Source organism: Carassius auratus, chromosome 24, assembly GCF_003368295.1.
Source record: "Carassius auratus strain Wakin chromosome 24, ASM336829v1, whole genome shotgun sequence".
NCBI classification, from domain to species: domain Eukaryota; kingdom Metazoa; phylum Chordata; class Actinopteri; order Cypriniformes; family Cyprinidae; genus Carassius; species Carassius auratus.
In genome coordinates, this window is record NC_039266.1 from 23,020,750 (window position 1) to 23,045,453 (window position 24,704).

Below are 24,704 nucleotides of genomic sequence, written 5' to 3' on the forward strand. Positions count from 1 at the left end.
AAGCAGTGAAAGAATCGTCCTATCAACTAGATCATCAGTAAGAGGGGAAGAAGAGAAGAGCGGCTGATCTAACCGAACGTCACGCACACGTTCATGCTTCAGCTGTGTCTGCTGTTATTCTGATTAACCACTACATGAGATGATAGATGATATGAAACATCATCTGTGTGTGAATATTGGCAGAAGAGCTTCACGACTGCGGCCACATTCACAGAATCCAGTTAAACCAGCAATAGTATAACAACAGACATATTATAAGATGAACATAAGATGCAACTTTAAGATGAATCTTCTAAAGCATTCATTAATCTTAGTTCAAGTTAAGTATATTATTATTTACTTAACCTCGGCTAATATGAATCAGCTAATGTAAACAAACATACTGTAACAAATCTACTGCACATTGATAGATAATATCAGTTAATGCATGAACTAATAAGAGCTTATTGTAAAGTGTTACCAAAATAAATTGATTATAAACTACTGAAGATTTAAAAGAGTGACTGATGCGACACGTTCTGCCAATATTCAGAAATGATTCTTGAATTCCTAGACTTCCTTCCCAACTATATTGACTATTTGGTCACATCTTTGCTATAAAAACCCATCCAAACGCTCTGTCATGTGTGTGTTTGTCTCGATCTCGATTGAGGCCCAGTACGACCGGCCCGAAGCAGAATCAGATTCATTCTGACAGTGAGCTGAACATCTGACAGATCGACCAGAAACAATGACAACGAATAACACTGAACACTGATTATTAATGTGTCACTGGTCAGTGAGAGGGTTTGAAAGGCTTCAGGTCTGTGTGTGTGAGAATACAGACACACATTTACATGCAAGACATTATTACTCAGTCACTTAAAGAATAGAAAAGACTTATATATCAGAAATATTAAAGGTATAGTTCAACAAAAAATTGAAATCAGCTGAAAATGTGCTCAGTTCATGAGTGTGTGTCTTCATCAGGTTTAGAGAAATGCAGCACTGCATCAGTGTCTCATCAGTGGATGCTCTGCAGTGAATGGGTGCCGTCAGAATGAGAGTCAAACACATAGAGTCTATAATCATAATAACACTTCCTCCAGTGAAAAAGAGGATCTTCTGTTGTCTCTCACAGATTAGTTTAGATCTGTTTAAACGCTGCTTGATCTGTGCAGATTTCTCTCCTGATTCAGACCAGAACACTTTTTCACTGGAGGAGTGTTATTATGGATTATAGACTCTATGTGTTTGAGTTAAAATCATCTTAATGCTGGATGTGTTTCAGGTTTTGTCTTCTCCAGATGTTCACTGATGGACTGGAGTGCTGTGGATTATTGGGATGTTTTTATCAGACTCTCATTCTGACGGCACCCATTCACTGCAGAGCATCCATTGATGAGACACTGATGCAATGCTATATTTCTACAAACCTGATGAAGACACAAACTCATCCTGATCTCAGATGAACTGAGGGTGAACACATTTTCAGCAAATGTTCATTTGTGGGTGAACTGTTCCTTTAAGCCTCACCGTGTGCAGACGGCTGTGTCCGAACACACGTGTTTCTGTGATTAGACTCAATCATGATCATCATGCCATGAACTGAGCTCCATTACGACACATAATGAAACGCTCATGCAGTGTGTATGTATGTGTGTGTGTGTGTGTGTGTGTGTGTGTGTTTCACGTGTACCTTTGCATGATGAAGGTCGACTCCATACATAGACAGTTTCTTCACATTCTCCAGAAAATGCATTTCAGCTTCAGCCGGCGTCATTCCTCTGAGAAACAAACACACACCGCATCAGGAAATCATTCACATGAAACTTCCTAAAGCTGACCACTGAATCAGAGTGAAACCACAGGAGGAGCTTCACTTGTAGTTCTTGTGCAGGTCCATGATTTTCTCCTCCATCTCTTTGGTCTGATGAGGCGCGAAACGAAACTCGCTGACGTAGTCGGAGCTGTACTCGTCCGGGTCATAATCGCCCAGCTCCGACTGAACCGTATACGATCCCAGAACCGTGTGTGTGGCGAACGAACACGGCAAACGACCCGAGACGATATCATCCCGCAGCTGTAAACACAGGTAATATCTGACACACACACACACACACACACACACACACACACACACACACACACACACTTCAGTTCAATTAACCAGAAGAACATTTTTATTCTCACTTAAAAGTATAGTTTAAAGAATTATACAAATAAATAAACACATTTGATTTTTAAAAGACTAAAATATATTCAAAATGCAAATATATTTATATTAGCTATATATTTTTTATATTTTTCTTTTTTTAATAAAAGCATTCAGATGTGTCCTGGATGGAGATGTTTGTGTGCGAGGGATGGAGTCTGACCTGGTGATGTCTTCAGAAAGCAGCGCCGGCTCAGGAGGATAAAACTTCACGCTGAAGGAGAAATTCCAGGCGACGCCTGAAACACAAAACAATCCCAAACACAGTCAGTCGCTCGGACGGAGAACACGCGGATCGGACAGATGTTTATTCCCAGAGCGTCTCACCTCTGATCTGCTTCTTCATGTCTTTGGCAGGATCCAGCCAGTTCTGAAACGAAGCGTTCAGATGAGTCACGACTCACTGAATCAGTGTTCACTGGATCTAAATGAACCGAACTGTACCTTCTGATTCTCCACATCACGGAATGTGACACCAAAGTAATCTTTCTCCAGAAGATTGAGATGCTCGCAGACTTTGTCGAACAGAACCTGACCTTTATCACGCTTCTGCAGAAAGACACAAACTCAACATCATAAACAGCTGTACACAATCTGAGATGAGATGAACTTTCAGGTTTATTTGTTCTGAAGCTGTTAAAGATGGAAGAACTGATGAGCCGTTTGTTCTCTTCAAATCTGGTGTAACTGGAGCTGCTGCTGTTTTCTGGTAGAAGCTAAGATTAAACTCCATCTGTGTGCTCTCATCTCTCTAATGACAGACGCTCTCGAGACCATTCCCATGATGCACTCTGACTGCAGAATAAACACCCATCAACACACAACACAGACGGGTTTCATGAAGACTCCAGCCTTTTTCTGTTTCTAAATCTGTTGTCAGTCGTCTGGATTCTCTAATTAAATATGCACTAATGGACATATATTTCCAGCACAGAAATCTGAAGATGGGATAAAGTCAAGATCAGAATCTGGTCTGGTTTTGCTGAAGGTTTTTCCAGAGGGGATTTTTTCTGGATTTCTCTTTTTATCACTCAGAAATTGGAAAATACTGTTAACAGACAAAAAAAAACAATAAAAAAAAAACACAATTTCACCATGTTTTTAGGAGTTAAATGTTTATAAATCAGTGTGAATATGAAAAAACATGAATACATATTCAGAATATAGAGAGGAATAAAACTGTAAAGCTTGCTGTATATAAAATAAAAATAATAATTTACAGATGCGAATGGATAAACAATAAAATAAACACTTAAATGTGTGTTTTGGATGTTTTCTTTCCACTAGTCTGAAATATATGAAAGTATGTTTCCACCACACACACACAAAAAAAGATTCACAGTTCAGATTTTTTTTTTTTAACTTGCAGCTCTAGGTATAAAATCAGAACTGCACGATACAAACTTGCAATTAGAAGAAAAAAATTACAGAATTGTGAGATAAAAACCTGACCAGTCCACAAAAAACACACCTGACCAGTGCATGAGAACGTCTCAGGTTACGAATGTAACCATGGTTCCCTGAGAGGGAACGAGACACTGCGTCCTCTGAAGGGACACTATGGGGAACACCTCGTCGTGACCCGTGTCTGAAGCATACTTTGAAAAACGCCAATGTGTTGGCCGGCGACAGCCTCTGACGTCGCTACCGGCGTGACTATAAATACGCGCCCGTAGGACCCGTCACTTATCTTCTTCGTGAAGCTTGCGTCCGAAGCATGGCAGGGAGCTAGAGGACGCAGTGTCTCGTTCCCTCTCAGGGAACCATGGTTACATTCGTAACCTGAGACGTTCCCTGTCAAGGGAACTTCGAACTGCGTCCTCTGAAGGGACACTATGGGGAACAGTATACCCACGCCGCCATGCTGAGGGGAGTGCAGGCCAGAATCATGGCAAACACTAAGTACCAACTCTACCATTTCACCGGGAGTCGCCCCTGGGACGGTTCGACGGCTGTCCATGACATTATCCCTTATGGCCAAAGGCCTAAGCTACATACCCAACTTACCTGAAGGGCCTCGGCCCGGGGTAGAGCTGAAGGCTTGGAATCACGAAAGATTCCTTTAAAGGGATACGGCTAAGAACTTAGCACTGTTTATTACCAAGTCTTGCCTGTCACAAAGGAGGGGCTCTCGTGGCACTCTGATAGAGCAGCTCGTAGATGGAATGGCCCGGGAGCAGAGCAATTGGAGGACGGAACATACAGATGAAGCCTCGGCCACGCCTGTACCATGGCGTCCAGCCCCAATGGAGCTGGATGAGTCAGAGGAAGCCAGAGGGGATAGTGCGACGCTCTCTTGAGCCGCAAAACCGATCCACCCAGGTCTGGCCAACCTCTCTAACTCTACTTCAACACCTTGGTGCGAAGGCGCCATTCCCCGAGCCTCAGCAGGATGTCTGCTCTCACAGTGCGTCTCAAAACAGTATGTAGTACTGGAGCGCTCTGATGAAAAAACCGAGAATTCAGTCTCCCATGAGAGGAGGACTCCGAGCTCCGAGCAGCATGCTCATAGGCGACCCTTTTAGAAAAGGGGAGCGCTGCTAAACTACCGCGAGAATTGCCCACACAGCCCCCCATGTTAAGGGGCGGTGCTTGAGGTGTATTACAAATACACACTGGTTGGATGAAGCCCAAGGAACCCCAGGGCTAATCATCTTAAGAAAGGGAACGAAGCGGAGCGCGTAACCCTTACCGTACAGGATTTTAGAAAGTGCGCAGAGCCTTGCGTGCACACTTACCACTTACGTGGATTTGAGACAGTGCGCAAAGTGTTCACGTGCACACTGACCACCATGTGGTTTTGAGAAAGTACACAGGCTTAGCGTGTGTACAGAAAAAGGTTACCTGACAACCATTGTATGTGGGAGCTCACCTTCAGAGAGACCTGTGAAGCCTACTATCTGATAACCACAATATGTGGGAGTTCACCTACAGAGAGGCCTAGAGAGGCCTACTACCTGTTACCTGATAACCACCTCAGTGGAAGTTAATATGGAACTCGACTCCAGGGAGGCCTGGTGAGGCCTACTACCTGACAACCACAAACCGTGGGAGCTTGTTTTTTTTTTTTTTTTTTTTTAGTGGAAACGCACAGCATGTGGGAGCTAAATCTCCAGGGAGGCCTGGTGAGGCCTACTACCTGACAACCACAGTATGTGGGAGCTCACCATCAGAGAGGCCTGGTGAAGCCTACTATCTGAAAAGACCACAATATGCGGGAGTCCACACAGCCCCTGATGTTGAGGGAAGCGATGCTTGGGGTGTATAACAAATACACACTGGTTGAATGAAGCCCAAGAAACCTCGGGGCTAATCATCTTAAGAAAGGGAACGAAGCGGGGCGCGTAACCCTTACCGTACAGGATTTTAGAAAGTGCGCAGAGCCTTGCGTGCACACTTACCACTTACGTGGATTTGAGACAGTGCGCAAAGTGTTCACGTGCACACTGACCACCATGTGGTTTTGAGACAGTACACAGGCTTAGCGTGTGTACAGAAAGGTTCCTAAGCATCGCAGAGGCGCTGGATCGCACGGGAGAGGCGAGCTCCAACCCTCAAGCGAGGGGAGCATCACCTGAGGCAGTACATACAGAAGGACTCCGTAACTACCACCTCCCCGGATGCGCCAAGCGGCCAGGCGGACCCTCAGGGTGACCTGGCCGGATATCCATGAAATTCCCTGCAGTGCTATGCCAGTTCTGACGATCAGCCAGGCTCCTCGGGAGGGGTGTGGGACGAGCAACCGCAGATCGCTTGCTTCCCGCACGTGGAACTCGCTCCGCGGTGGGTGTTGCGCCCTGGGGGGGGGCGAACCCACGCGGCACGGCCGCCTGCCGAAAGCGTGTGATCGTGGCCAGAGCACAAGGCTGGAACTGAGCACTGTAAAAGGAAACTCACAGAGTCTGTTAGAAGACATAACCACCAGCAACATAACACCCATAAGCAGAAAGGGTTACATACTCACCCACCCTCCTGTACTGGAGTCCCGCTTTACGGGGCGTCCCCTTTTGGTCCGGACCGTCAGTAAGGAGGTCACTATGAAAATAGGACCAACCAAAAACATAACAGATCCAGGATAGGAGACTGTTATGTGAGAAACTTTCCACCTAACCACGATCAGGTGGAGCGCTGGTGGCTACAGGGGAATTAGGCAGGGGAGAAATGAAACAGAATTTAAAAACATCCAAAAGGAAGTGACAAACTCCTAGGTATCGCTCTGATCCAGACGAGAACGCTGCCCCGTCTGAATCACATCCTTCAGACCCTGCTTACCTCTTCGTGACCCGCGATTCCTCTTGCCCCTGCCCTCAGGCGGGGGAGGAGCACGAGCCGCGACACTAGCCTTCTGCGCCCGTCTTCGATCCTCAGATCGAGATGGGCCAGGACCCCTTTGTTGTTCGGGCTCTGCTACTGCGTATGATTTACCATTTAAGCGGGATGTATCCTGGAAGGGCTTAGATGGCAAAGAGGGAGATTTTAGAGAGGATGTTCCCCCACTGAGAGATAGCAAGCCAGCATCTCTTCTACAGGGGGCATCCTCTCATAGCCGTCCTCGTGCATGCCATCGATATCAGCATAACTCGTATGCTGAAACCGATGGATGCAAGAGAAAACGGCCTCTTCCATTCCTTTTCAACTTCTGCATGTAAGTCAGGCAAGAATGGAAGGCTCACCTGGGCTGCGGGCTATGGTCAGAAAAATAACACTCATCGAGTCTACCTCGCGACGTTACCTTTCTGGCACACTTCCATGGCAAGTTTATTTATTTTTATTTTATTTAAAAAAAAAAATTTTTTTTTTTTTTTTTTGGCCGCGGCGCGATCCATAACCTCTAACAGCTCCCCATACGCAGAGCAGGAGAAATGAGCGGCTCAGCCTCAGCTTCTTCACCACTCTCAAATATCTCCTGCTCTTTCTGGTTAGAACCCAGCAGAGCACTAACTTCAGTGTCAGAAAGGGTTAATGACAACGCATCTTCCTCTCGAAGTTCGCTCTCGTTTGCCGCCGGAGAGTGTGAGAGGAAAGTCCCTCTCTAAACTCCTCAGCGAGATCCACCTGCGATCCCCACGAGCTCATTCTCCTCCGTGCCTCGGCAACGGCGGGTCCTGAGCCGCGAGATCCAGATGACAAACGAGAGCGGAGCTTTTCCACAGAAAACGCTCGAAGTGCGCGCAGATTGCCCCCTCAAGGACATCGCGCGCGTGCTCTTTGCCCAAACAAGAGACGCAAAGACTGTGTGTGTCATCAGGTGTCAAATAACGCTGACATGGATGCACACACTGTTTAAACGCCTTGCTAGTGGATGCCATGATAACCATAATAGATCGCTCTTACCATTCTGGTCGTTTCTCAGATGCACGCTTCAAACAAAACAGTCAATGAAGACGAAGAAGATAAGTGACGGGTCCTACGGGCGCGTATTTATAGTCGCGCCGGTAGCGACGTCAGAGGCTGTCGCCGGCCAACACATTGGCGTTTTTCAAAGTATGCTTCAGACACGGGTCACGACGAGGTGTTCCCCATAGTGTCCCTTCAGAGGACGCAGTTCGAAGTTCCCTTGACAGGGAACACACTGGTTTTGGCTGTACTGACTCGCCTTAAAGAGAAATTAAGAAAGGCATTTCTTTTCAGACAGAAAATGAACAACCCTCCATGTGATGCAACAGAGAGTCAATATCAGAGAGACTCGCTCAGGTTCAGGAGAAGGTGTGTCTGGTGCAGGTGCTGTAAGATGGAGCAGACTCACCTCCACCACACAGGTGTAGTCAGAGCCGTCCAGAAGAGCCACCTTCACCTGCATGTTCCTGGGTTTCCGGCTGATCTTGACTGGAGATCGGGTCAGTTTACTGGAGGAGGACCAGTGTGACGTGCCGTCGTCCTCAGCTCCAGCGCCCTGACACACACACACACACACACACACACACACACACACACACACACACACACACACAATCACTGATAATCTCTTTGTTAGGAGGACAATATTTGACTGAGATACAACTGTCTGTAAATCTCTCTCTGTACCTGCTCTTTCCTCACAGGTGTGCTGTGGGCGGCGGCTGGAGGGAGCTGGTTATCGAGGGGCGGGGCTGAATGGGGCGGAGCCGCACTGGCCCCCTGCTGCTCTGATTGGCTCTCTGGTTCTGTCGTCATTTCAAATCAAACTGTGATCAGAGCAGAAACAAACACACGTGAAAACCTGCAGCACTAATGGCTTATAGGCAAAGAATGACAGAATCACAACAAACAAACAAACGACAGCTTCAGCTGAACCATTCCTTCTCCAGCTGACCTTTGACCTTGAGGTCAAACTATGAACTATACTTTGTGTAAATATGAACGTGAGAGTAAAACAAACAGAATCCTGATCAGATCAGATGCAGGACATGTTTTGGATGACATGAGAGATGGAGAAGAAGTTGAGCTTTCATTTATTTATTTCACAAAAAGGGACTGTGTACATTAATCAACATTCATAAATGAAAATGCACCCAGATTAGCCTGAAGGCTAGTTTCATTGCTAGTCACTTTGCTAAAAAATACACAAGAAACTGCTCAACAAACACATCTGCATCATATGAACGGGTCTTGATCCAGATCCAGAGAGTAGAGAGAGATCAAACGAGAGAGAGTGAAAGAATCCCATCAGATGAGGAAGATGAAAGCTCTTCATCACATCAAACAGAGCTAACAGGAAGCCAGCCACTGCGTTTCCTGTCCTTTATTAGAATGCCTCTTTCATTTCTGTAGAGGAGGACAAATATAGAGTCTGCTGCTGAGGGACTCTAGTGTGTGTGAGTGTGTATGTGTGTGTGTGTGTGTGTGTGTGTGTGTGTGTGACTGTGTAAGTAAATCATGTCAGCTCCCCCCCCCCCATTTGAGGACTGTCCCCCCTTAAAAAATATAATTAAAAACCATGTTTTAAAGTTTAGAAACATTTTGAGTCCTACCTCCCTTGCCTCATAGTGGTTTTATACACTGCCTGCTTTCCCCCTTAACCTCTCTCTCCTTCTCTCACACACACGCACACTCACACACACTCACACACACCCTAACCTATTACAACATTACACAGTGAAACCTGCACAGAAATGCATTAAAAACACAATATGTTGTATATCTGTGTAGTATTACTACAAAACATAGTAACCCATGGTACATATGACACACCCTGATGACTGTAGCAGAACACTGTAGTTTTGTGTGGTTTCTGGTCTGAGGATCTGGTTTAGGTCTGGTCTGTGAGTCCTTGAGACGTTCAGCTCTGTGTCTTTGTTTCTCTGCAGAGGACACGCCGACGGCTCTCAGCCAATCAGCTGCTCTGATACAGCCGTGTGACATTAAGAGCTTCCTGCACATCAGTACACAGCTGAGAGCGACGAACATCCACTTATGATCACACACACACACACACACACACACACACACACACACACACACACACACACACACACACACTGAACTCTCATTCCTCTCTGATCCAGAGCTAAAGCAGCAGAATACAAAGAGCCAATCACACACAAGAAATCGTTTCTGCCATGTAATAATAAACAAATAAATAAATACATAAATAAATGAAAGGTAGTTGTAACATTTAGCTCACAAACCTGACTTTCTCACAATGTTGTTTTTTCTGTCATGGAATGAAAAAAAGAAAAAAGGTAATTGCAACTAACTTTGACTCTTGTGGAGTTTATATCTTGCAAAAAGTAAAACTGTGAAATAAAAAGTCAAAATGACCTTTCTTATTTGTTATTCTGTGGTGGAAATGGACTTCCATAATAATAATGTGAATGATCACTGAGAATAACAATGTAATAATCTAAAGTACATAAAATGTCTAGATGCATTACAGTAATGAGTATAAGATTTGTCCTTTTTTGCAATCAAAGTAATGTAGTTGTAATAAAAGTAATGAAAACAGGATCAATTTTCCTTATGACAAATGTAATTGATTATTTTGAGGTGCAGTATGTGACATAATTCACCATAATATACCATATAATGGCCTTTTGCTCCCACAGATGTTTCTCAGTACAAAGCATTAAGAAATGAACAATTACAGAGTGAACGAGCGCAGCAAGAACAATCATATAATCTAGGCCAGCTTTCAATCCCTGAGCGAATTAAAGTCAGAAATAGAAACGGTGCTTCAGTCTGATCTCACGAGATGCTGATAAAGGCCAGATAAACACTCGAACAGTGTCAGTGCATGACTGTGATGATGAACGGTTTGAGCGAATCAGGATCAGAATCAGGATTGGAATCAGGATCAGAATCAAGATCAGGATCAGGATCAGGATCAGAAGCAGGATCAGAAGCAGGATCAGGATCAGGATCAGAATCAGGATCAGGATCAGGATCAGAATCAGGATCAGGATCAGAATCAGGACCAGGATCAGAATCAGGATCAGGATCAGGATCAGGATCAGAACCAGAACCAGAACCAGGATCAGGATCAGAATCAGAAGCAGGATCAGGATCAAGATCAGGATCAGGATCAGGATCAGGATCAGAACCAGGATCAGGATCAGAATCAGAATCAGAATCAGAATCAGAATCAGAATCAGGATCAGAATCAGAATCAAGATCAGGATCAGAATCAGGATAAGAATCAGAATCAGAACCAGGATCAGAATCAGAATCAGAATCAGAATCAGGATCAGAATCAGGATAAGAATCAGAATCAGAACCAGGATCAGAATCAGGATCAGGATCAGGATCAGGATCAGGATCAGGATCAGAACCAGAATCAGGATCAGAATCAGGATAAGAATCAGGATCAGGATCAGAATCAGAATCAGAATCAGAATCAGGATCAGGATCAGGATCAGGATCAGAATCAGAATCAGAATGAGGATCAGAATCAGGATCAGGATCAGAATCAGAATCAGGATCAGTATCAGGATCAGGATCAGAATCAGAATCAGGATCAGGATCAGAATCAGGATCAGAATCAGAATCAGAATGAGGATCAGAATCAGAATCAGGATCAGTATCAGGATCAGGATCAGGATCAGAATCAGAATCAGAATGAGGATCAGAATCAGAATCAGGATCAGGATCAGTGAGTCACAGTGAAGCTGCTGCTGTCCATGGTGCTGAAACACATCAAACCTCTGACCCACATCCAGCTGATCATCAGCTAAACAAATCAAAGCAGATTTATGCTTCCATGTTTATGGAGAGGAGAACAGCTAAAGGTCAAGAGATTCATAAAGTCATACTGCACATCTCAGAGTGCTAATGTTAATCACATGACCTTCATTTCTGCAGCGTCAGGAATCACGTCACACACGTGCTCATAGAGCTCCATAAGCAGCATTTCTGCATACGTGAGATGTTCCTGAAGCATTTCAACACAATATCAGCTGGACAACAGAGACTATACAGTGTCCTCAAGACCTGCACTGCCTTGCATCACTATTAATAACCAGAGTAGTATGAGTTTCTTGTCAAATGTACTGCAGTAATCTGTTGTGTTTACAGTGGAGCTGCTTTCATGCCATTTTCACACCCTGCATATCAATAAAGTATTCATGAACATCAAACATGAATATTAATCAGCACTTCTCTTGCCAAAATAGGCTAGTTTATATATAGAAAGATATATTCTATTGATTTCTTTTTTTATTGCAAGTATGAACAATTAACTTCAACAATTAAAGACAACACTGGATGACATAATGAATTTAGGAAGACAAATAAAAAATATGTTTTTTTAGAGGTAGTTAAAGTCACAAAGAAAATAATGTCATTTTGGAAATGTTTACATTTATGAATATAATATTTTCCCAATTAAAGAAATACATTTCCTAAATACTCTATGTTATGCTGACAATGAGAGAAAAAAACACATAGTTAAATCAATGTATACATTGGATTTTGAAGAAAATAATTTTGACACATCAGACCAAATTTTGAAAAAGGGTGCTTTTGAAAAAAGGATGATCAATAGACTCAATCCTGAAATTAAAGAAATCACAATACAAATGAGCATTACCAAATTTGGATGTAATCTCATATATTATGCAAAATCTTTAAATGTATTTATTCTACTTTGTTGGGGACACAACATTTATAAGGTAAGAGCAATGCTCTTTCCAGTTAATCTTATCTTTTAAAGAACCCCACCCCTCCAACCCAGCCATCAACCAGAAAACTCTCCCTTTTTATACTGACTTCAAACGATAGAACAAGAGAACAAGACCATTTAGCTTTAACAATTTTAAGAAAAAAACTGGGAATTGTATTTAAACATGAAATCACAGTAAGAATAAATATTCCCTTGTGGATCTAGTATACCACAAAATGAATGAACAGCTTTCTCATGCCAATTCTCAAGAAAAATCGACAATTTCTGTTCTTTCTCCTCTCGCCTCAACACGGCCGGTGACGTCACGCAGGCAGTCCGCGTGCACGCGCAGGCCACACCCACCGCATTGCAGAAGCACAAAAACGGAACCGGCACCGTTACCGACGAACTTCAGAAGCGCCACGAATCACACACTGCCGCATTAATAAAACATACAACCATAAAGACAGTGTGACAGTTCTGATGGGTTCGTGAACGCGACACTGCGCGCGCCCGTGTGTGTCAGGATGACTGTCAATAAAATTACATGCAACTACAACTGTTCTGCTTCCATAGCAGCTGTTGCTGACACACACACACACACACACACACACACTTTCCTGTCATTGCTTCCGAACACACAAACTGAAGCGGAATAACAACTGATTACCGGCTCTGATGCTGCTGCTGCTCCCGGTGCACGGAGACAGACTTACTGCACACACACTCCTGTACTGCGCTTCACACACACACACACACACACACACACACACACACACACACACACACACACACTCACAAATACTACATATATGCAGATGCACTAAAGCCTGAATAAGGTGTGTGTGTGTGTGTGTGTGTGTGTGTGTGTGAGAGAGAGAGAGAGAGAGAGAAACTCACCGTGTGCTCTGCTCTGGTCTCTAGCACCGGTCGGTGTGTGTGTGTGTGTGTGTGTCTGTGATCAGAGCAGTGCAGCACACACGGGGTTAAACCAACACGCTGACTCATCACTAATATCTATAGCTCGCTGAGATTATCACACACACACACACACACAGATTTTTTCTACTTTTGATGATGATGATGATGATGATACACATGATACACACTTCACCATCAAACAGAGCAGAAGAAAATTAGAGCACTAAAATAATATAACATGGAAATACAATCTTGTTTTTCACCTTATAAATATTGAAGTAGTGTTGTCTTGTTTAACACTTTGAAGTCAGGTCAGTGTTTCAGATTAGGGATGAAATGTGTTTGTAATGTGCTGATAGTTAGAGCCGCGGATGAGGAAGTGTGTCTCTGTGGAGATCTGACTCGTTTCTCAATGTGCATTAGTGGAGGGTATGAATCTCTCTCTCTCTCTCTCTCTCTCTGTCAGTCTGTGTCTCTCGCTCACACTCTTCTGTAGTACACTGGGCTCTCTCTCACTAATCGCTCGTTATATCAGCCAACACTTAATGACCAGAAGCTCAGATATTTCTTTTGAAAGAAATTAACACTTCTATTAATCCGGGACGCATTCAATTGATCAAAAACATTTCTAATCTTATAAAATATTTCTATAAATGCTGTTCTTTTGAACTCTCTGTTCATCTGTGAATCCTGAAAAACAAAAAGCATCACGGTTTCCACAAAACTATAAACACTTTAAACACTGACCGTCACAGCACTCTCCAGTATTGTGAAGTCTTTAATGCAGTGGTTCTGGAGAAGATGCTCATTAAATTGATTTTCTCTTCAGTTAAACGCAGCCGGTTGTGTGTGTTAGCTGTTTCAGAAGCTCTTGAGTTTGAGACGCTCCAGAGAGCAGCCGAGCAGCAAATGAGTTTCCTCTCACACACCACAATCACGCTCTGGTTTTCTGGAGATAATTAGTGTATAAATATGTATTAATGAAGCTGAAGCTCTGAACCGGAGCCAAGCAGAGTGATGAGTGACTGACAGCTGACCTCAACTCAAGTGTGTTAACACTCGTCTGTCTGGAGAGAGAGAGAGAGAGAGAGTGTGTGTGTGTGAGAGAGAGAGAGAGAGAGAGAGAGAGAGAGTGTGTGTATATGTGAGAGAGAGAGAGAGAGAGAGAGTGTATGTGTGTGTGTGTGTGTGTGTGTGTGAGAGAGAGAGTGTGTGTTCGTGTGCATGTGTGTGTGTGTGTGTGTGAGTGTGTGTGTGTGTGTGTGTGTGTGAGTGTGTGTGTGTGTGTGTGTGTGTGTGAGAGAGTGTGTGTTCGTGTGCATGTGTGTGTGAGAGAGTGTGTGTGCGTGTGCATGTGTGTGTGAGAGTGTGTGTGTGTGTGTGTGGGTGCATCACTGATTTGATGACTCATTAGTCTTTTTGTGACAGGTATCAATCTTGCTGCTCGTAAGATTATTTATGTTATTTAAAGAGCTTCTCTTCATGTTCAGTGTGTTATTAATGAGAGCCTCCTCACTGAGTGTGATGTGTGATGACACACACACACACACACACACAAACACACACTTCACGGCTCTGACTGTAATTGAACACTCACAACCGAACCGCTAAACACCAGCGAGACCATGAGAGCAGTCAGACACGTGCAGGTCTTACAAAACTTTAATATATTAAAACCAAAATATTTTGTCACCAAGGCAACATTCTTGTTTTGTATAGTTTAAGTAGTAAAATTGGTCAAATTTAAAAGTAAATAAAAATGAATAAAATATAAATTAACACAAAGAGCTAAAACACAACAAACTTGTTCAAATTTTACCAAAGATAAAAAACTAAGAAAAAATCTAAAAGAAAATCATAAAAAAACATTAAAATATATTTAACAAAAAAGTTTTTAATTTTGTTTGTTTTTTCAGGTGCCAAGGCAACATTTCTAATTGATTCTGAGTTGAAGTATTACAATTGCTCAAATTAAAACAGAAATTTAAATAGGAAAAAACATTAAATAAATAAATAAATAAAAAATGCAACAAACTAAAAACTAATATATATATATATATATAAATAATGTTAAAACACTTTCACTTTTGAGGTGCTAATTTAACATTTCAAATTTTTACCTATTATTACTTGCACTTAAAATACTCAAAAAAAAAAAAAAAGTTAAATTTTTTTTTTGTGAACAGAACATAAAAAATAAAAAATAAAGACTAAACCTTTAACCTCTTAACTGTAAATAAATTCTAATCATTACAAACTATATTTAGGGTCTAAGACTCTTAAATAAATATTTTACCACAGTTGTTTTGTTGTTGTTACAAATTATGTAGGAACAGTAATAGATAAACTTATGATGAGTGCACCTCAATGATGAGTGCTCGTTATTTCAGTCTGACTTCAATCACGTTCACTGTGGCTTTTATATTATGTGCTGAATCAGGAACAGACACAAACTCATGAGCACTGAAATCACAGTCACTCCTGCTGGACCAAACTCAGATTCATGTATAATTTATGAAATAAAGGCATCCAGAAGCTTCCATTCATCAGCATAATGGAGCTCTGGATGGTCTGAGTTATAACAGGAGATCAATACTGATCATCTGGCTCTGTGCAGAGCTTGTGTTCCTGGCACCGGAGTGGAAGACCAGAGAAACACGAAGTCATGAGACGACAGACAGACAGACGGACGGATGGATGGATGGATGGAGAGAGAGAGAGAGAGAGAGAGAGAGAGAGAGAGAGGGGGACGGGGGATTGTGCGGTAATCTCTCAAGCGCTCGTGGACTTTAATCCAGAGCAGATCAGCAGATTAACAGGTTCAGATCAGGACACACAGATGTTTGCTCCACATTTCTTCTGAACGCCTGGCCCAGCTAACAGGAAACCTCCTCTAACGTATGTTCAACGTTATCTAAAGGTTAAGACAGAACATTCTCCAAGTAATCTTTATGCAAAATTCTTATAACTTTAGTAATATTTGATGTAATGTTGAAAGAAAGTGTTCTGAGATCAGCATTCTCTGAAAACACAGTGGAACGTTCTAGCAAACGTTTTTGTAACGTATTTTGCCTGAAAAGGTTAGTTTAGCGCTTTAAGAAACATTTGTGTAACATTTGTATAACATTATAATAATGGCAAGAAAACTAAAACACATTGTAACATTCTTAGAATATTAAAAAGAAACATTCAAAAAGTGTTACATGGGTGGAAACGTTAGTGTAGTGATCTAAGAAATGTTTTTGTTACATTTAAATAATGTGTATAATCAGAACAAGAAATGTTCGTAGACTTTCTTTCAAAACAAACATTCAACTACTGTTATATTCTGTGTGAGAAACTTTTAATGTGTGTGTGAGTTAACTCAAAGGTTCTAATCACAATAAGAAAACTGGACATTACTCATAAACATTCAAATAATGTTATATTTTGAGTGGAATAAAATTAGTTTAAGAAATGCTTTTGTAAGCTCAAATAGATTTTGTAAGCATTTCAATCGCAACGTTTCAGAAACACTTCAAAACAATGTTCCCACAACGTTCTGATAACCTACATGGTTAATCCGGGGATTTACAGCCTGAGATTTCTGTAGAATTCATCTCTATATTTGGATGCAAACACAATCAGTGCATGACTTTATGTAGAATAAATCCATAAACTCACCAGATTGAGGTCCATCCAGGAGTCCATCATCATCATCATCATCATCACGGTCAGACGGATCAGAAGGGATTCAGAGGCCAGAGAAATACAGAAATATGATTTAAACTGTGTGTGAGTGTGTGTGTGTGTGAGAGAGAGAGAGAGAGAGAGAGACAGAGTGTGTATGTGTGTGTGAGAGCTCCAGCCTGGAATGCTGTGCGCGTTCTGGAGGCCATCTGTGGCGCCGGGAGCGCGCACAACATTCCTGTCTGGAAGGAATCTGTCATTCAATATTCACATGCATTCAGTTTCAGATATATATAACTTTAACACACACATACACACACACACACACACACAGCCTGCAGAACAGAGAGAATGTCTGATACAGTAGAGAATAAAACACACATAACTCACGCACTAACGCGTTATTAATGAGCTTTACAGCAGCGCGCGTTCACAAGAGAACTGTCTGAATGAAGTGAACGAGCGCGAACGATCAGAAACACAAACAACACCAAACACACTGCTGTGAACCTGAGCCTCTCTCTCTCTCTCTCTCTCTCTCTCTCTCTCTCACCTCTGCTCTCTGCACTTTGACTCGTTGAGCGCGTCCTGATGCAGTAATCCAGAGCAGATGAGGATGAGGATGAGGATGAAGACCAGACCCGTGATGAAGATGTTCAGCAGCAGCTCTGGAGCTCCGAACGCAAACGTGACCACACCCACTTATGCTAATGCGCATCTCCTCAGCGCGTCCCGATTGGCTCACTCTGCTGTCAGTCAGACTGATGCTAACATCTGCTCTGCTGTGATTAAGAGATCAGACAACATTAAGCTGATGAAGAAACTACAGTACATCACTGATGATAACACTGGAAATATGATTCCAAGTTGTAAATAAAACACCAATTCAGTCTTTTATTTTGTAATTATTTGAGAAATGTAGTAGTAATTTCTGAGTGAAAACACCCATTCTGTCAGTGTGTGTAATATATGGAGACACTCTAATCTTCTCTCAGTCAGATCAGTTTGGTCATAATAACTCATCATTGCAAGGTATAAGCTCATCACTGTGAGATATATGAGATAATAACTTCAAGATGTAAACTCAGTTCTGGACTGGGAGTTCATATCCCTGAATAATGCTGAATTGCTGAATTGTAAGATAAAAAAATCAAATCAAATCACAATCACCTTTTTTTATTATTTTTAATTCTGTGTTGGAAATGGTCCTCCGTGTATATGACCTACATATAGACACAAAGGCATTAACACAGACCTGATGCTGATCTGATTCATGAAGCATGAAATCATATTCTTCAGCAATATTGATCAGACAGAAGTGGAGCGATGGCGCTCTCTAGTGGACACTTTCAGTTTAACATAATGTGCTGCATATACTCTCATGTCTGTGACAGCGAGTTTAAGGATGTTTATGACTTTATGAATTCTTCATATGACTTTTCATTCTGAAATACTCAATGATCAGAATCATATGAATATTACACAAGACAGATGAAATATCATCAGATCTCAGTGTCTGTCAGGATTCAGTTATGCTCAGAGAGCCTCATTAATATGCATGATTAAGAAATGAATCATATTGACCTTTGATTACGGGAAGAGATCTGCCTGTCTGCTTCTCAAAGTACATAATCGCAAGAAATATGTCAAAAGATTTTTGGCCAGGGTGTATTTAAAATCAATTATTAAACACTAATATATATTATTAAATGCAAACGTTAAATATTAATATAATTAAAGAAGAAAGGGAAGCCTGTTTTTCAGGATCATGAATTATGACAGTATTTTGATGACAATTAAAACAGTATTATTACAGCTAAAAACTAAAAACCATAGCAAAAAAGTTTTCAGCTAACTGCAGCATTCGTATTTTTTTAGATAACTTAAAATACTAAAATAACTAAATCTAAATAAACAAAAATTATAAAATAAAATATATATAAAACCATACATGCATCAAAAAAAAAAAAAAAAAACTAAAACTTTTAAATTGCAGTGAAAACAGAACGCTTGTGTAAAAAAATCTAATTCAAAATATTAGAAAAACTATAATAGTAGGCTATATCAATGACACACACACACACACACACACAAAAAAACACTGAATTAAACATGTTATTAAAACTCTATACCTCAAGATAGTATTCGTTGCACTTATTTTCATTTCAAAAGGACAAAAGTTATAGTCAAAGATCATTTTGAATATTTTTAGGATAGTGTACTAGGATTTCCTTTATTAAAGTCATTATGTATTTACTATTTTTTTTTTTGGTCCTAAATAAGGCTTCATTTCCTAAATGCGAGGTGTATATAATGTAGTAATGTGAGGTGAATGTGAGCCACTGCGTGGCGCTGGAGGACTCATCAGTCTCTGACTGTATTTACAGCAAAACTGTGATGATGCCTCTGTGACCTCACTCATACCCATGATGCACTGCACCTTACATGAAACCCCAGCTGAACTGAGAAGCTGTATTCAGCTGAACACGAGCTGCAGTGCATGCTGGGAGATCGAGGGTGTGTTTTAGCAGCGTTACATAAACAGCATTGACTGTTACATAATGCATTTCAGATGTTTGAGAGCTATTTCAAACCAGGATGGAGCTGTTAACCCTTCGATGCACACGTCTGAGTGCACAGATGAACTTACTGAGACAAACTCCAAATTCAAATAAACGTTAATGAATTACACTTGAAACCTCATCTTCAGTCTCTCATTAATGAAACAGATTTATGGACGGAGATATTGAAGAACATTTGCAGCATCAGTGTTTCTCTCTGCTTTGATTCATCTTTAATTAATCGTCCCCAAAACTCATGTGACACACTACACTTCAGCGTCTCGTGATATTTTCAGTTTACTGTAATGGACAATACATTTCAGACTGAACCACACGAAACACTGTCAAACATACTAGAAGTAAAGACTGACACGTGTAGATAACATCTCGGAGGAAAAACACAAACATAAACATTTCCCACACAAGCAGGGAACCTTTAGAATGAGATATTGCTATCAAGACATTTTCTAAAAATAACCGATGATTTGGTTAAAAAAGTAGATGACAGTATAAAACATGCTGCTCAGACAGCAAACAGCCACAAATAATCTACTACTGGAAGTGTAAAGATCTAGTGAGCACAGCTGTGCTATCATGCTGAAAGTCTCTTCGTTCCCGTCAGGATTCTGCTTGTAGTTCCTTGAGAAACCGTGTTAAAGACTGAGAACAACAGTGACAGTGTTTCAGTCGGCGGTTCGATTAGGGATGCACGATATTATCAGAACGTTACCGGAATCTGAGAAAATAAACATCAGACGAATTTGAAAAAATAACCAGTCAAAGGTTTTTGCACAGTGAGGTTTTTATGTTTTTAAAGAAGTCTCTTCTGCTCACCAAGCCTGCATTTATTTCATCCAAAATACAGCAAAAACAGTAAAAATGTGAAATACTTTTACAATTTAGAATAACTGCTTTCTATTTGAATATAGTTTAAACTGTAATTTATTCCTGTTATTTCACAGCTGTATTTTCAGCATCATTCCTCCAGTCTTCAGTGTCTCATGATCTTCAGAAATCAGAATAATATGATGATTCACTGCTCAAGAAACATTTCTGATTATCATCAGTGTTGAACACAGCAGAGTATAATTTTTTTCTCAGTTTTCTTTGATGAATAGAAAGTTCAGAAAAATAATTAGAAAAATTATGTCTTTATCATTAACTGTGATCAATTTAATGCATCCTTGTGAAATAAAATAATTTCTATTCTTTTTCTATCTTTGGATCTTTCTATTCATCAAAGAATCCTGAAAACAAAATTTACTCAACTGTTTTTAATATTATATTTTAATGCTGGAGGAATGATGCTGAAAAAACAGCTGCACATCACAGAAATAAATCACACTTTAACACAGATTCACACAAAAAACAGAGGATTTACATTAGAATAATATTCCACAATATTTTCTGTATTTTGGATAAAATAAATTCAGCCTTGGTGAGCAGAAGTCTTCTTAAAAATAAATTACTGTTTAAAAACATTTGACTGGTCATGTACTTGTAATAAAAAGAAAGTAAAATACACAAATATCATTAAGATACTTGTGTTTCTTAATAAATGAAGCTATTTTATGTGAATAAATCACAAGTCTGTTTTGATTTAAAGGTCAGAAGCTATTTCTGACATGAATAAAAATCACAAACATGACACTAATAAATTAAATTATTCTTCATTAACGTCAAATATGTTTCTGCGTATGGATTGTTTAAAATTAAATACAAGGAGCTCTAAAATATATATTTTTTTGTATTACTTCAAAACTACCCAAAGATAAAATAATTTGTTTATAATTTCCACACAGGAAAGACTGTTGTTGTTTCAAAACAAACGGAAATATAAAACATATCAGCATTCGGTCCAGAATATCGGTATATCGGTATATGGGCAGAAATCTAACATCGTGCATCCCTAGTTCAGACTGCGATCTGAAGACCATCACTGTGTGTCAGACAGTTAAACTTCTGCTCTCTCCGTGTCCACATCTTCTAGAGTGGTGTCCGACTGGGAAACCATTAGGAGTTTCTGTTTCTTTGAATACTGTCTGATCGTGGTACACTCCTGGTCCTTCTCCCAAACCTCAGCGGAGCTCTCTCGACTGAGCGTGGCGTTGTCTGTGGACTCGAAGGATTCGCCGCCAAGGCCTTCAAGTTTGGTGTAGCCTCCGCTGCTGAGTCCCTCCAGCCGAGGACAGCTGAGCCGTCTCGATCGCACCACTGGAGGACTGGACGGACAGATGTCCAGATCCATACACCTGGAGAGGTCAGACAGAGCGCTCAAGGACAGGTGCGATCCGGTGGCTTTACGACTCGGAGAACTGGACAAGAGCAGCTGAACCTGGGAACCCTGCAGAGAGACGCGAGGAGCTCCTTGTAAACTCCCACCGCTCCTGTAAACCTCCACCGAATCCGACTTGGGATGAGGTTCCACTTTGGCCTTCGTGGTGGTCCGAGACGCTTCCAAATCCTCCAAACGCCTGCAAACGGCCTCGGCGTCCAGAAACTCTCGCTTGGCCTCTCCGGTTTTATCCGAACCCCTTCTCTCTGAAGCTCCTCGGTGGTTGAGCTTCATCATTGGAAGCGTGAAAGCGTTGACCGAAGAGCTCCTGGTTTCCCATCGGTTCTGATCTCGATAGATGCTGTAGACGGTGTCCGTAAAGCTCTGTCTTTCCAAAGACGAGACTCGTGGGATGGTGGTAGACGGTCGCCGGGATGGGATCATGCTAGACGATCCCTTATGAGGGGAACCGTTCGGTTTGGTGTCTTTCGCTTGGCAGAAGTTCATGAATCCGTTGAGCGGCGCCGACTCCTTGCTCCGCAGACTATGAATGTCAATCACTGTTGAGTAGATGTCTCTGAGGTTAATGATTTTAGTCTTTTTGTCTCTGTTTTCGTGAAGTACTGCATTGCCACAGATGAATAGGAAGATCCCGATGCCCATGATTAAAGGTCCGAACACCTTCAGCTGGTCTGAGTACAGGTATCTGTTGATAAATGCAGCGAACGCTCCCAGTTTAGGCGGATCCAGCTCAGCAGTCCCATTAGAGCTCCTGAAGTCTTGATCTAGGAGATCCCAAGGCGGTCTGCCGGTCACATTGAGTGATCCTCGGCTCTCGTAAGTCCTCGGAGAGTCCTGTGTGGTCATCAGTCCTGGGTACAGTGGACTCTCTTTGGGCCAGTAGCCCAACACAGCCATGGCCACTCCAACCAGAAGCACCAGGATCCCCACAGCAGCGACCAGTCCAGACACAGAGCACAGCTTCAGCTTTCCTTTCACCACCACCACCTCATTCTTCCTCTTTTTCTTCTCTTTCCTCTTGCGCTTGTTCTCGGCTCGGTTCTTGGCGCGGAGCGAGTCCTGTCTCCTGGCAGATATCCGCAGCAGACCCCCTGTGGCGATCATGATGCTGCTCAATTAATCATCCTGAGAAGATACAGAGAATATGAGAACATTAGTGTGTGCTGGGAACACCGCGAGATCTAGACATTTACATTCAGGCCTTTAGAAGACGCTTTTATCCAAAGCAACTTACAAATGAGAAGCAATCAAAAGAACAAAAATATGCAAATGAGGGTTTAGCCGAACGCAGTACACACAGCAAGGGTTTTTACTTTTATTTTATGTAACATAGAAGATTAACAATGTAGATAAAAAAGTAACACTGACAAAAAAACATATACATATCAAATGTATGCTACACAGCATATACAAACCATAACACACTAGCATTAAAAAAGAGGTATTTAAAATAAATTAATAAATAAAGGAATAATACATTTATTCATCTAGCTTGATCAAGTGGACACTAATAAATTACGATGTTCTAAACTATAATATTTTCACAATATAAATAAAAAGAAATGCATTATTGGTGAGCAGAAGAGACTTCTGAGCTGTTACCAGAATAATCCCAACACTGATGTGAACACACACAAGCACGCACACACACTCACTCACACACACACTCAAACACACACACACACACACACACACACACACGCTCACACACACACACACACACGCACACGTGTGCGTACACACACACACACACACACACGCTCACGCACGCACACACACTCACTCACACACACACTCAAACACACACACACACACACACACACACACACACGCTCACACACACACACCACACGTGTGCGTACACACACGCACACACACACACACACACACATGTTTGTTTTTGTGTAAAGTGTGTTCATCCCATAGGTGTAATGGTTTTTATTCTGTACAAACTGTATATTCTATGGTCCTTCACCAACCCTACACCTAACCCTAACCCTCACAGGAAACTTTGTGCATTTTTACTTTCTCAAAAAAACTCATTCTGTATGATTTATAAGTGTTTTGAAAAATGGGGACATGGGTTATGTCCTCATAAGTCACCCTCTCCTTGTAATACCTGTGTCATACCCATGACATTATACAGAGTTGTGTCCTGATATGATACACACACACACACACACTCACACACTCAAACACACACACACAAACACACACGAACACACACACACACACACACACACACCCTCACTCACACACACACACACTCACACACACACACACACACACACACTCACACACACACACACTCACACACACACACAGACACTCATACACACACAAACACACACACACACACACTCACACACACACACACACACACAGACGGTTCTTCATTAGCTGGATGTCCCATGATCTGATGGAAGTTCTCTAGTGTCTGGAAGGCTGTGAATGAGAGACTGACTCTGAGAGGAGCGAGACGCTTGTGAACAGCAGATGGACGGTGTGTGTTAATGCAGCACACACACACAGCAGAGATCAGCGACACACACGAGTGTAAGAAGAACAGAAGCAGTGTGAGACAGAGACAGATGACAGGATTCACACAGCAACATGAAAAGCATCTGTTCGATGATTTGACATACAAGCTGATGAAACTGCAGGAAAACATCTTGTTTGTTTAGTTCATATACGATACGAGCTGAACTTTAACTTGATCACTGCCTTCTGTTCCACACGTGCTAATACCAAAGATGATCAAACACATCCATTAAATACATATGTGACCCTGGAACACAAAACCAGTCATAAGGGCCTTGTTTTCTTTTTGGAAATTGAGATTCATACATCATCTGAAAGCTACACTAGTTTAAAATCTGGAATCTGAGGATGCAAAAAAAAAAAAAAATTCAAAATATTGAGAAAATCATCTTTAAAGTTGTTCAGATGAAGTTCTTAGCAATGCATATTACTAATCAAACATTAAGT

General features: G+C 41.6%; 2 protein-coding genes and 1 pseudogene across 11 annotated transcripts in view; 1 reads left to right on the top strand and 2 right to left on the bottom strand.

Annotated features, from left to right (window-relative positions):
- The window catches only part of LOC113042663 (band 4.1-like protein 3), a 40,495-nt gene extending 23,523 nt beyond the window's left edge, over positions 1-16,972 (bottom strand). For 4 of the 5 annotated variants that reach the window (XM_026201668.1, XM_026201667.1, XM_026201666.1 and 1 more), the window contains exons 1-8: positions 13,170-13,223; positions 8,219-8,358; positions 7,941-8,087; positions 2,639-2,743; positions 2,522-2,564; positions 2,358-2,433; positions 1,863-2,081; positions 1,679-1,766 (exon numbers count right to left, since the gene is read on the bottom strand). In XM_026201668.1, coding sequence (XP_026057453.1) covers positions 1,679-1,766; positions 1,863-2,081; positions 2,358-2,433; positions 2,522-2,564; positions 2,639-2,743; positions 7,941-8,087; positions 8,219-8,347 — 807 coding nt within the window. In that variant the 5' untranslated portion in view covers positions 8,348-8,358; positions 13,170-13,223. Of the gene's footprint in view, positions 1-1,678; positions 1,767-1,862; positions 2,082-2,357; positions 2,434-2,521; positions 2,565-2,638; positions 2,744-7,940; positions 8,088-8,218; positions 8,359-13,169; positions 13,224-16,853 lie in introns of those variants that run through there. The other variant, XM_026201664.1, reaches the window with a different exon arrangement.
- Positions 1-24,704, top strand: part of LOC113042671 (receptor-type tyrosine-protein phosphatase mu-like) — a 673,064-nt pseudogene that overhangs the window by 519,021 nt on the left and 129,339 nt on the right.
- The window catches only part of LOC113042676 (lethal(3)malignant brain tumor-like protein 4), a 34,454-nt gene continuing 31,022 nt past the window's right edge, over positions 21,273-24,704 (bottom strand). For all 6 annotated transcript variants that reach the window (XM_026201693.1, XM_026201690.1, XM_026201689.1 and 3 more), the window contains one exon: positions 21,273-22,841. In XM_026201693.1, the coding sequence (XP_026057478.1) occupies positions 21,375-22,820 (1,446 nt within the window). In that variant the 5' untranslated portion in view covers positions 22,821-22,841 and the 3' untranslated portion in view covers positions 21,273-21,374. The remainder of the gene's footprint in view (positions 22,842-24,704) is intronic.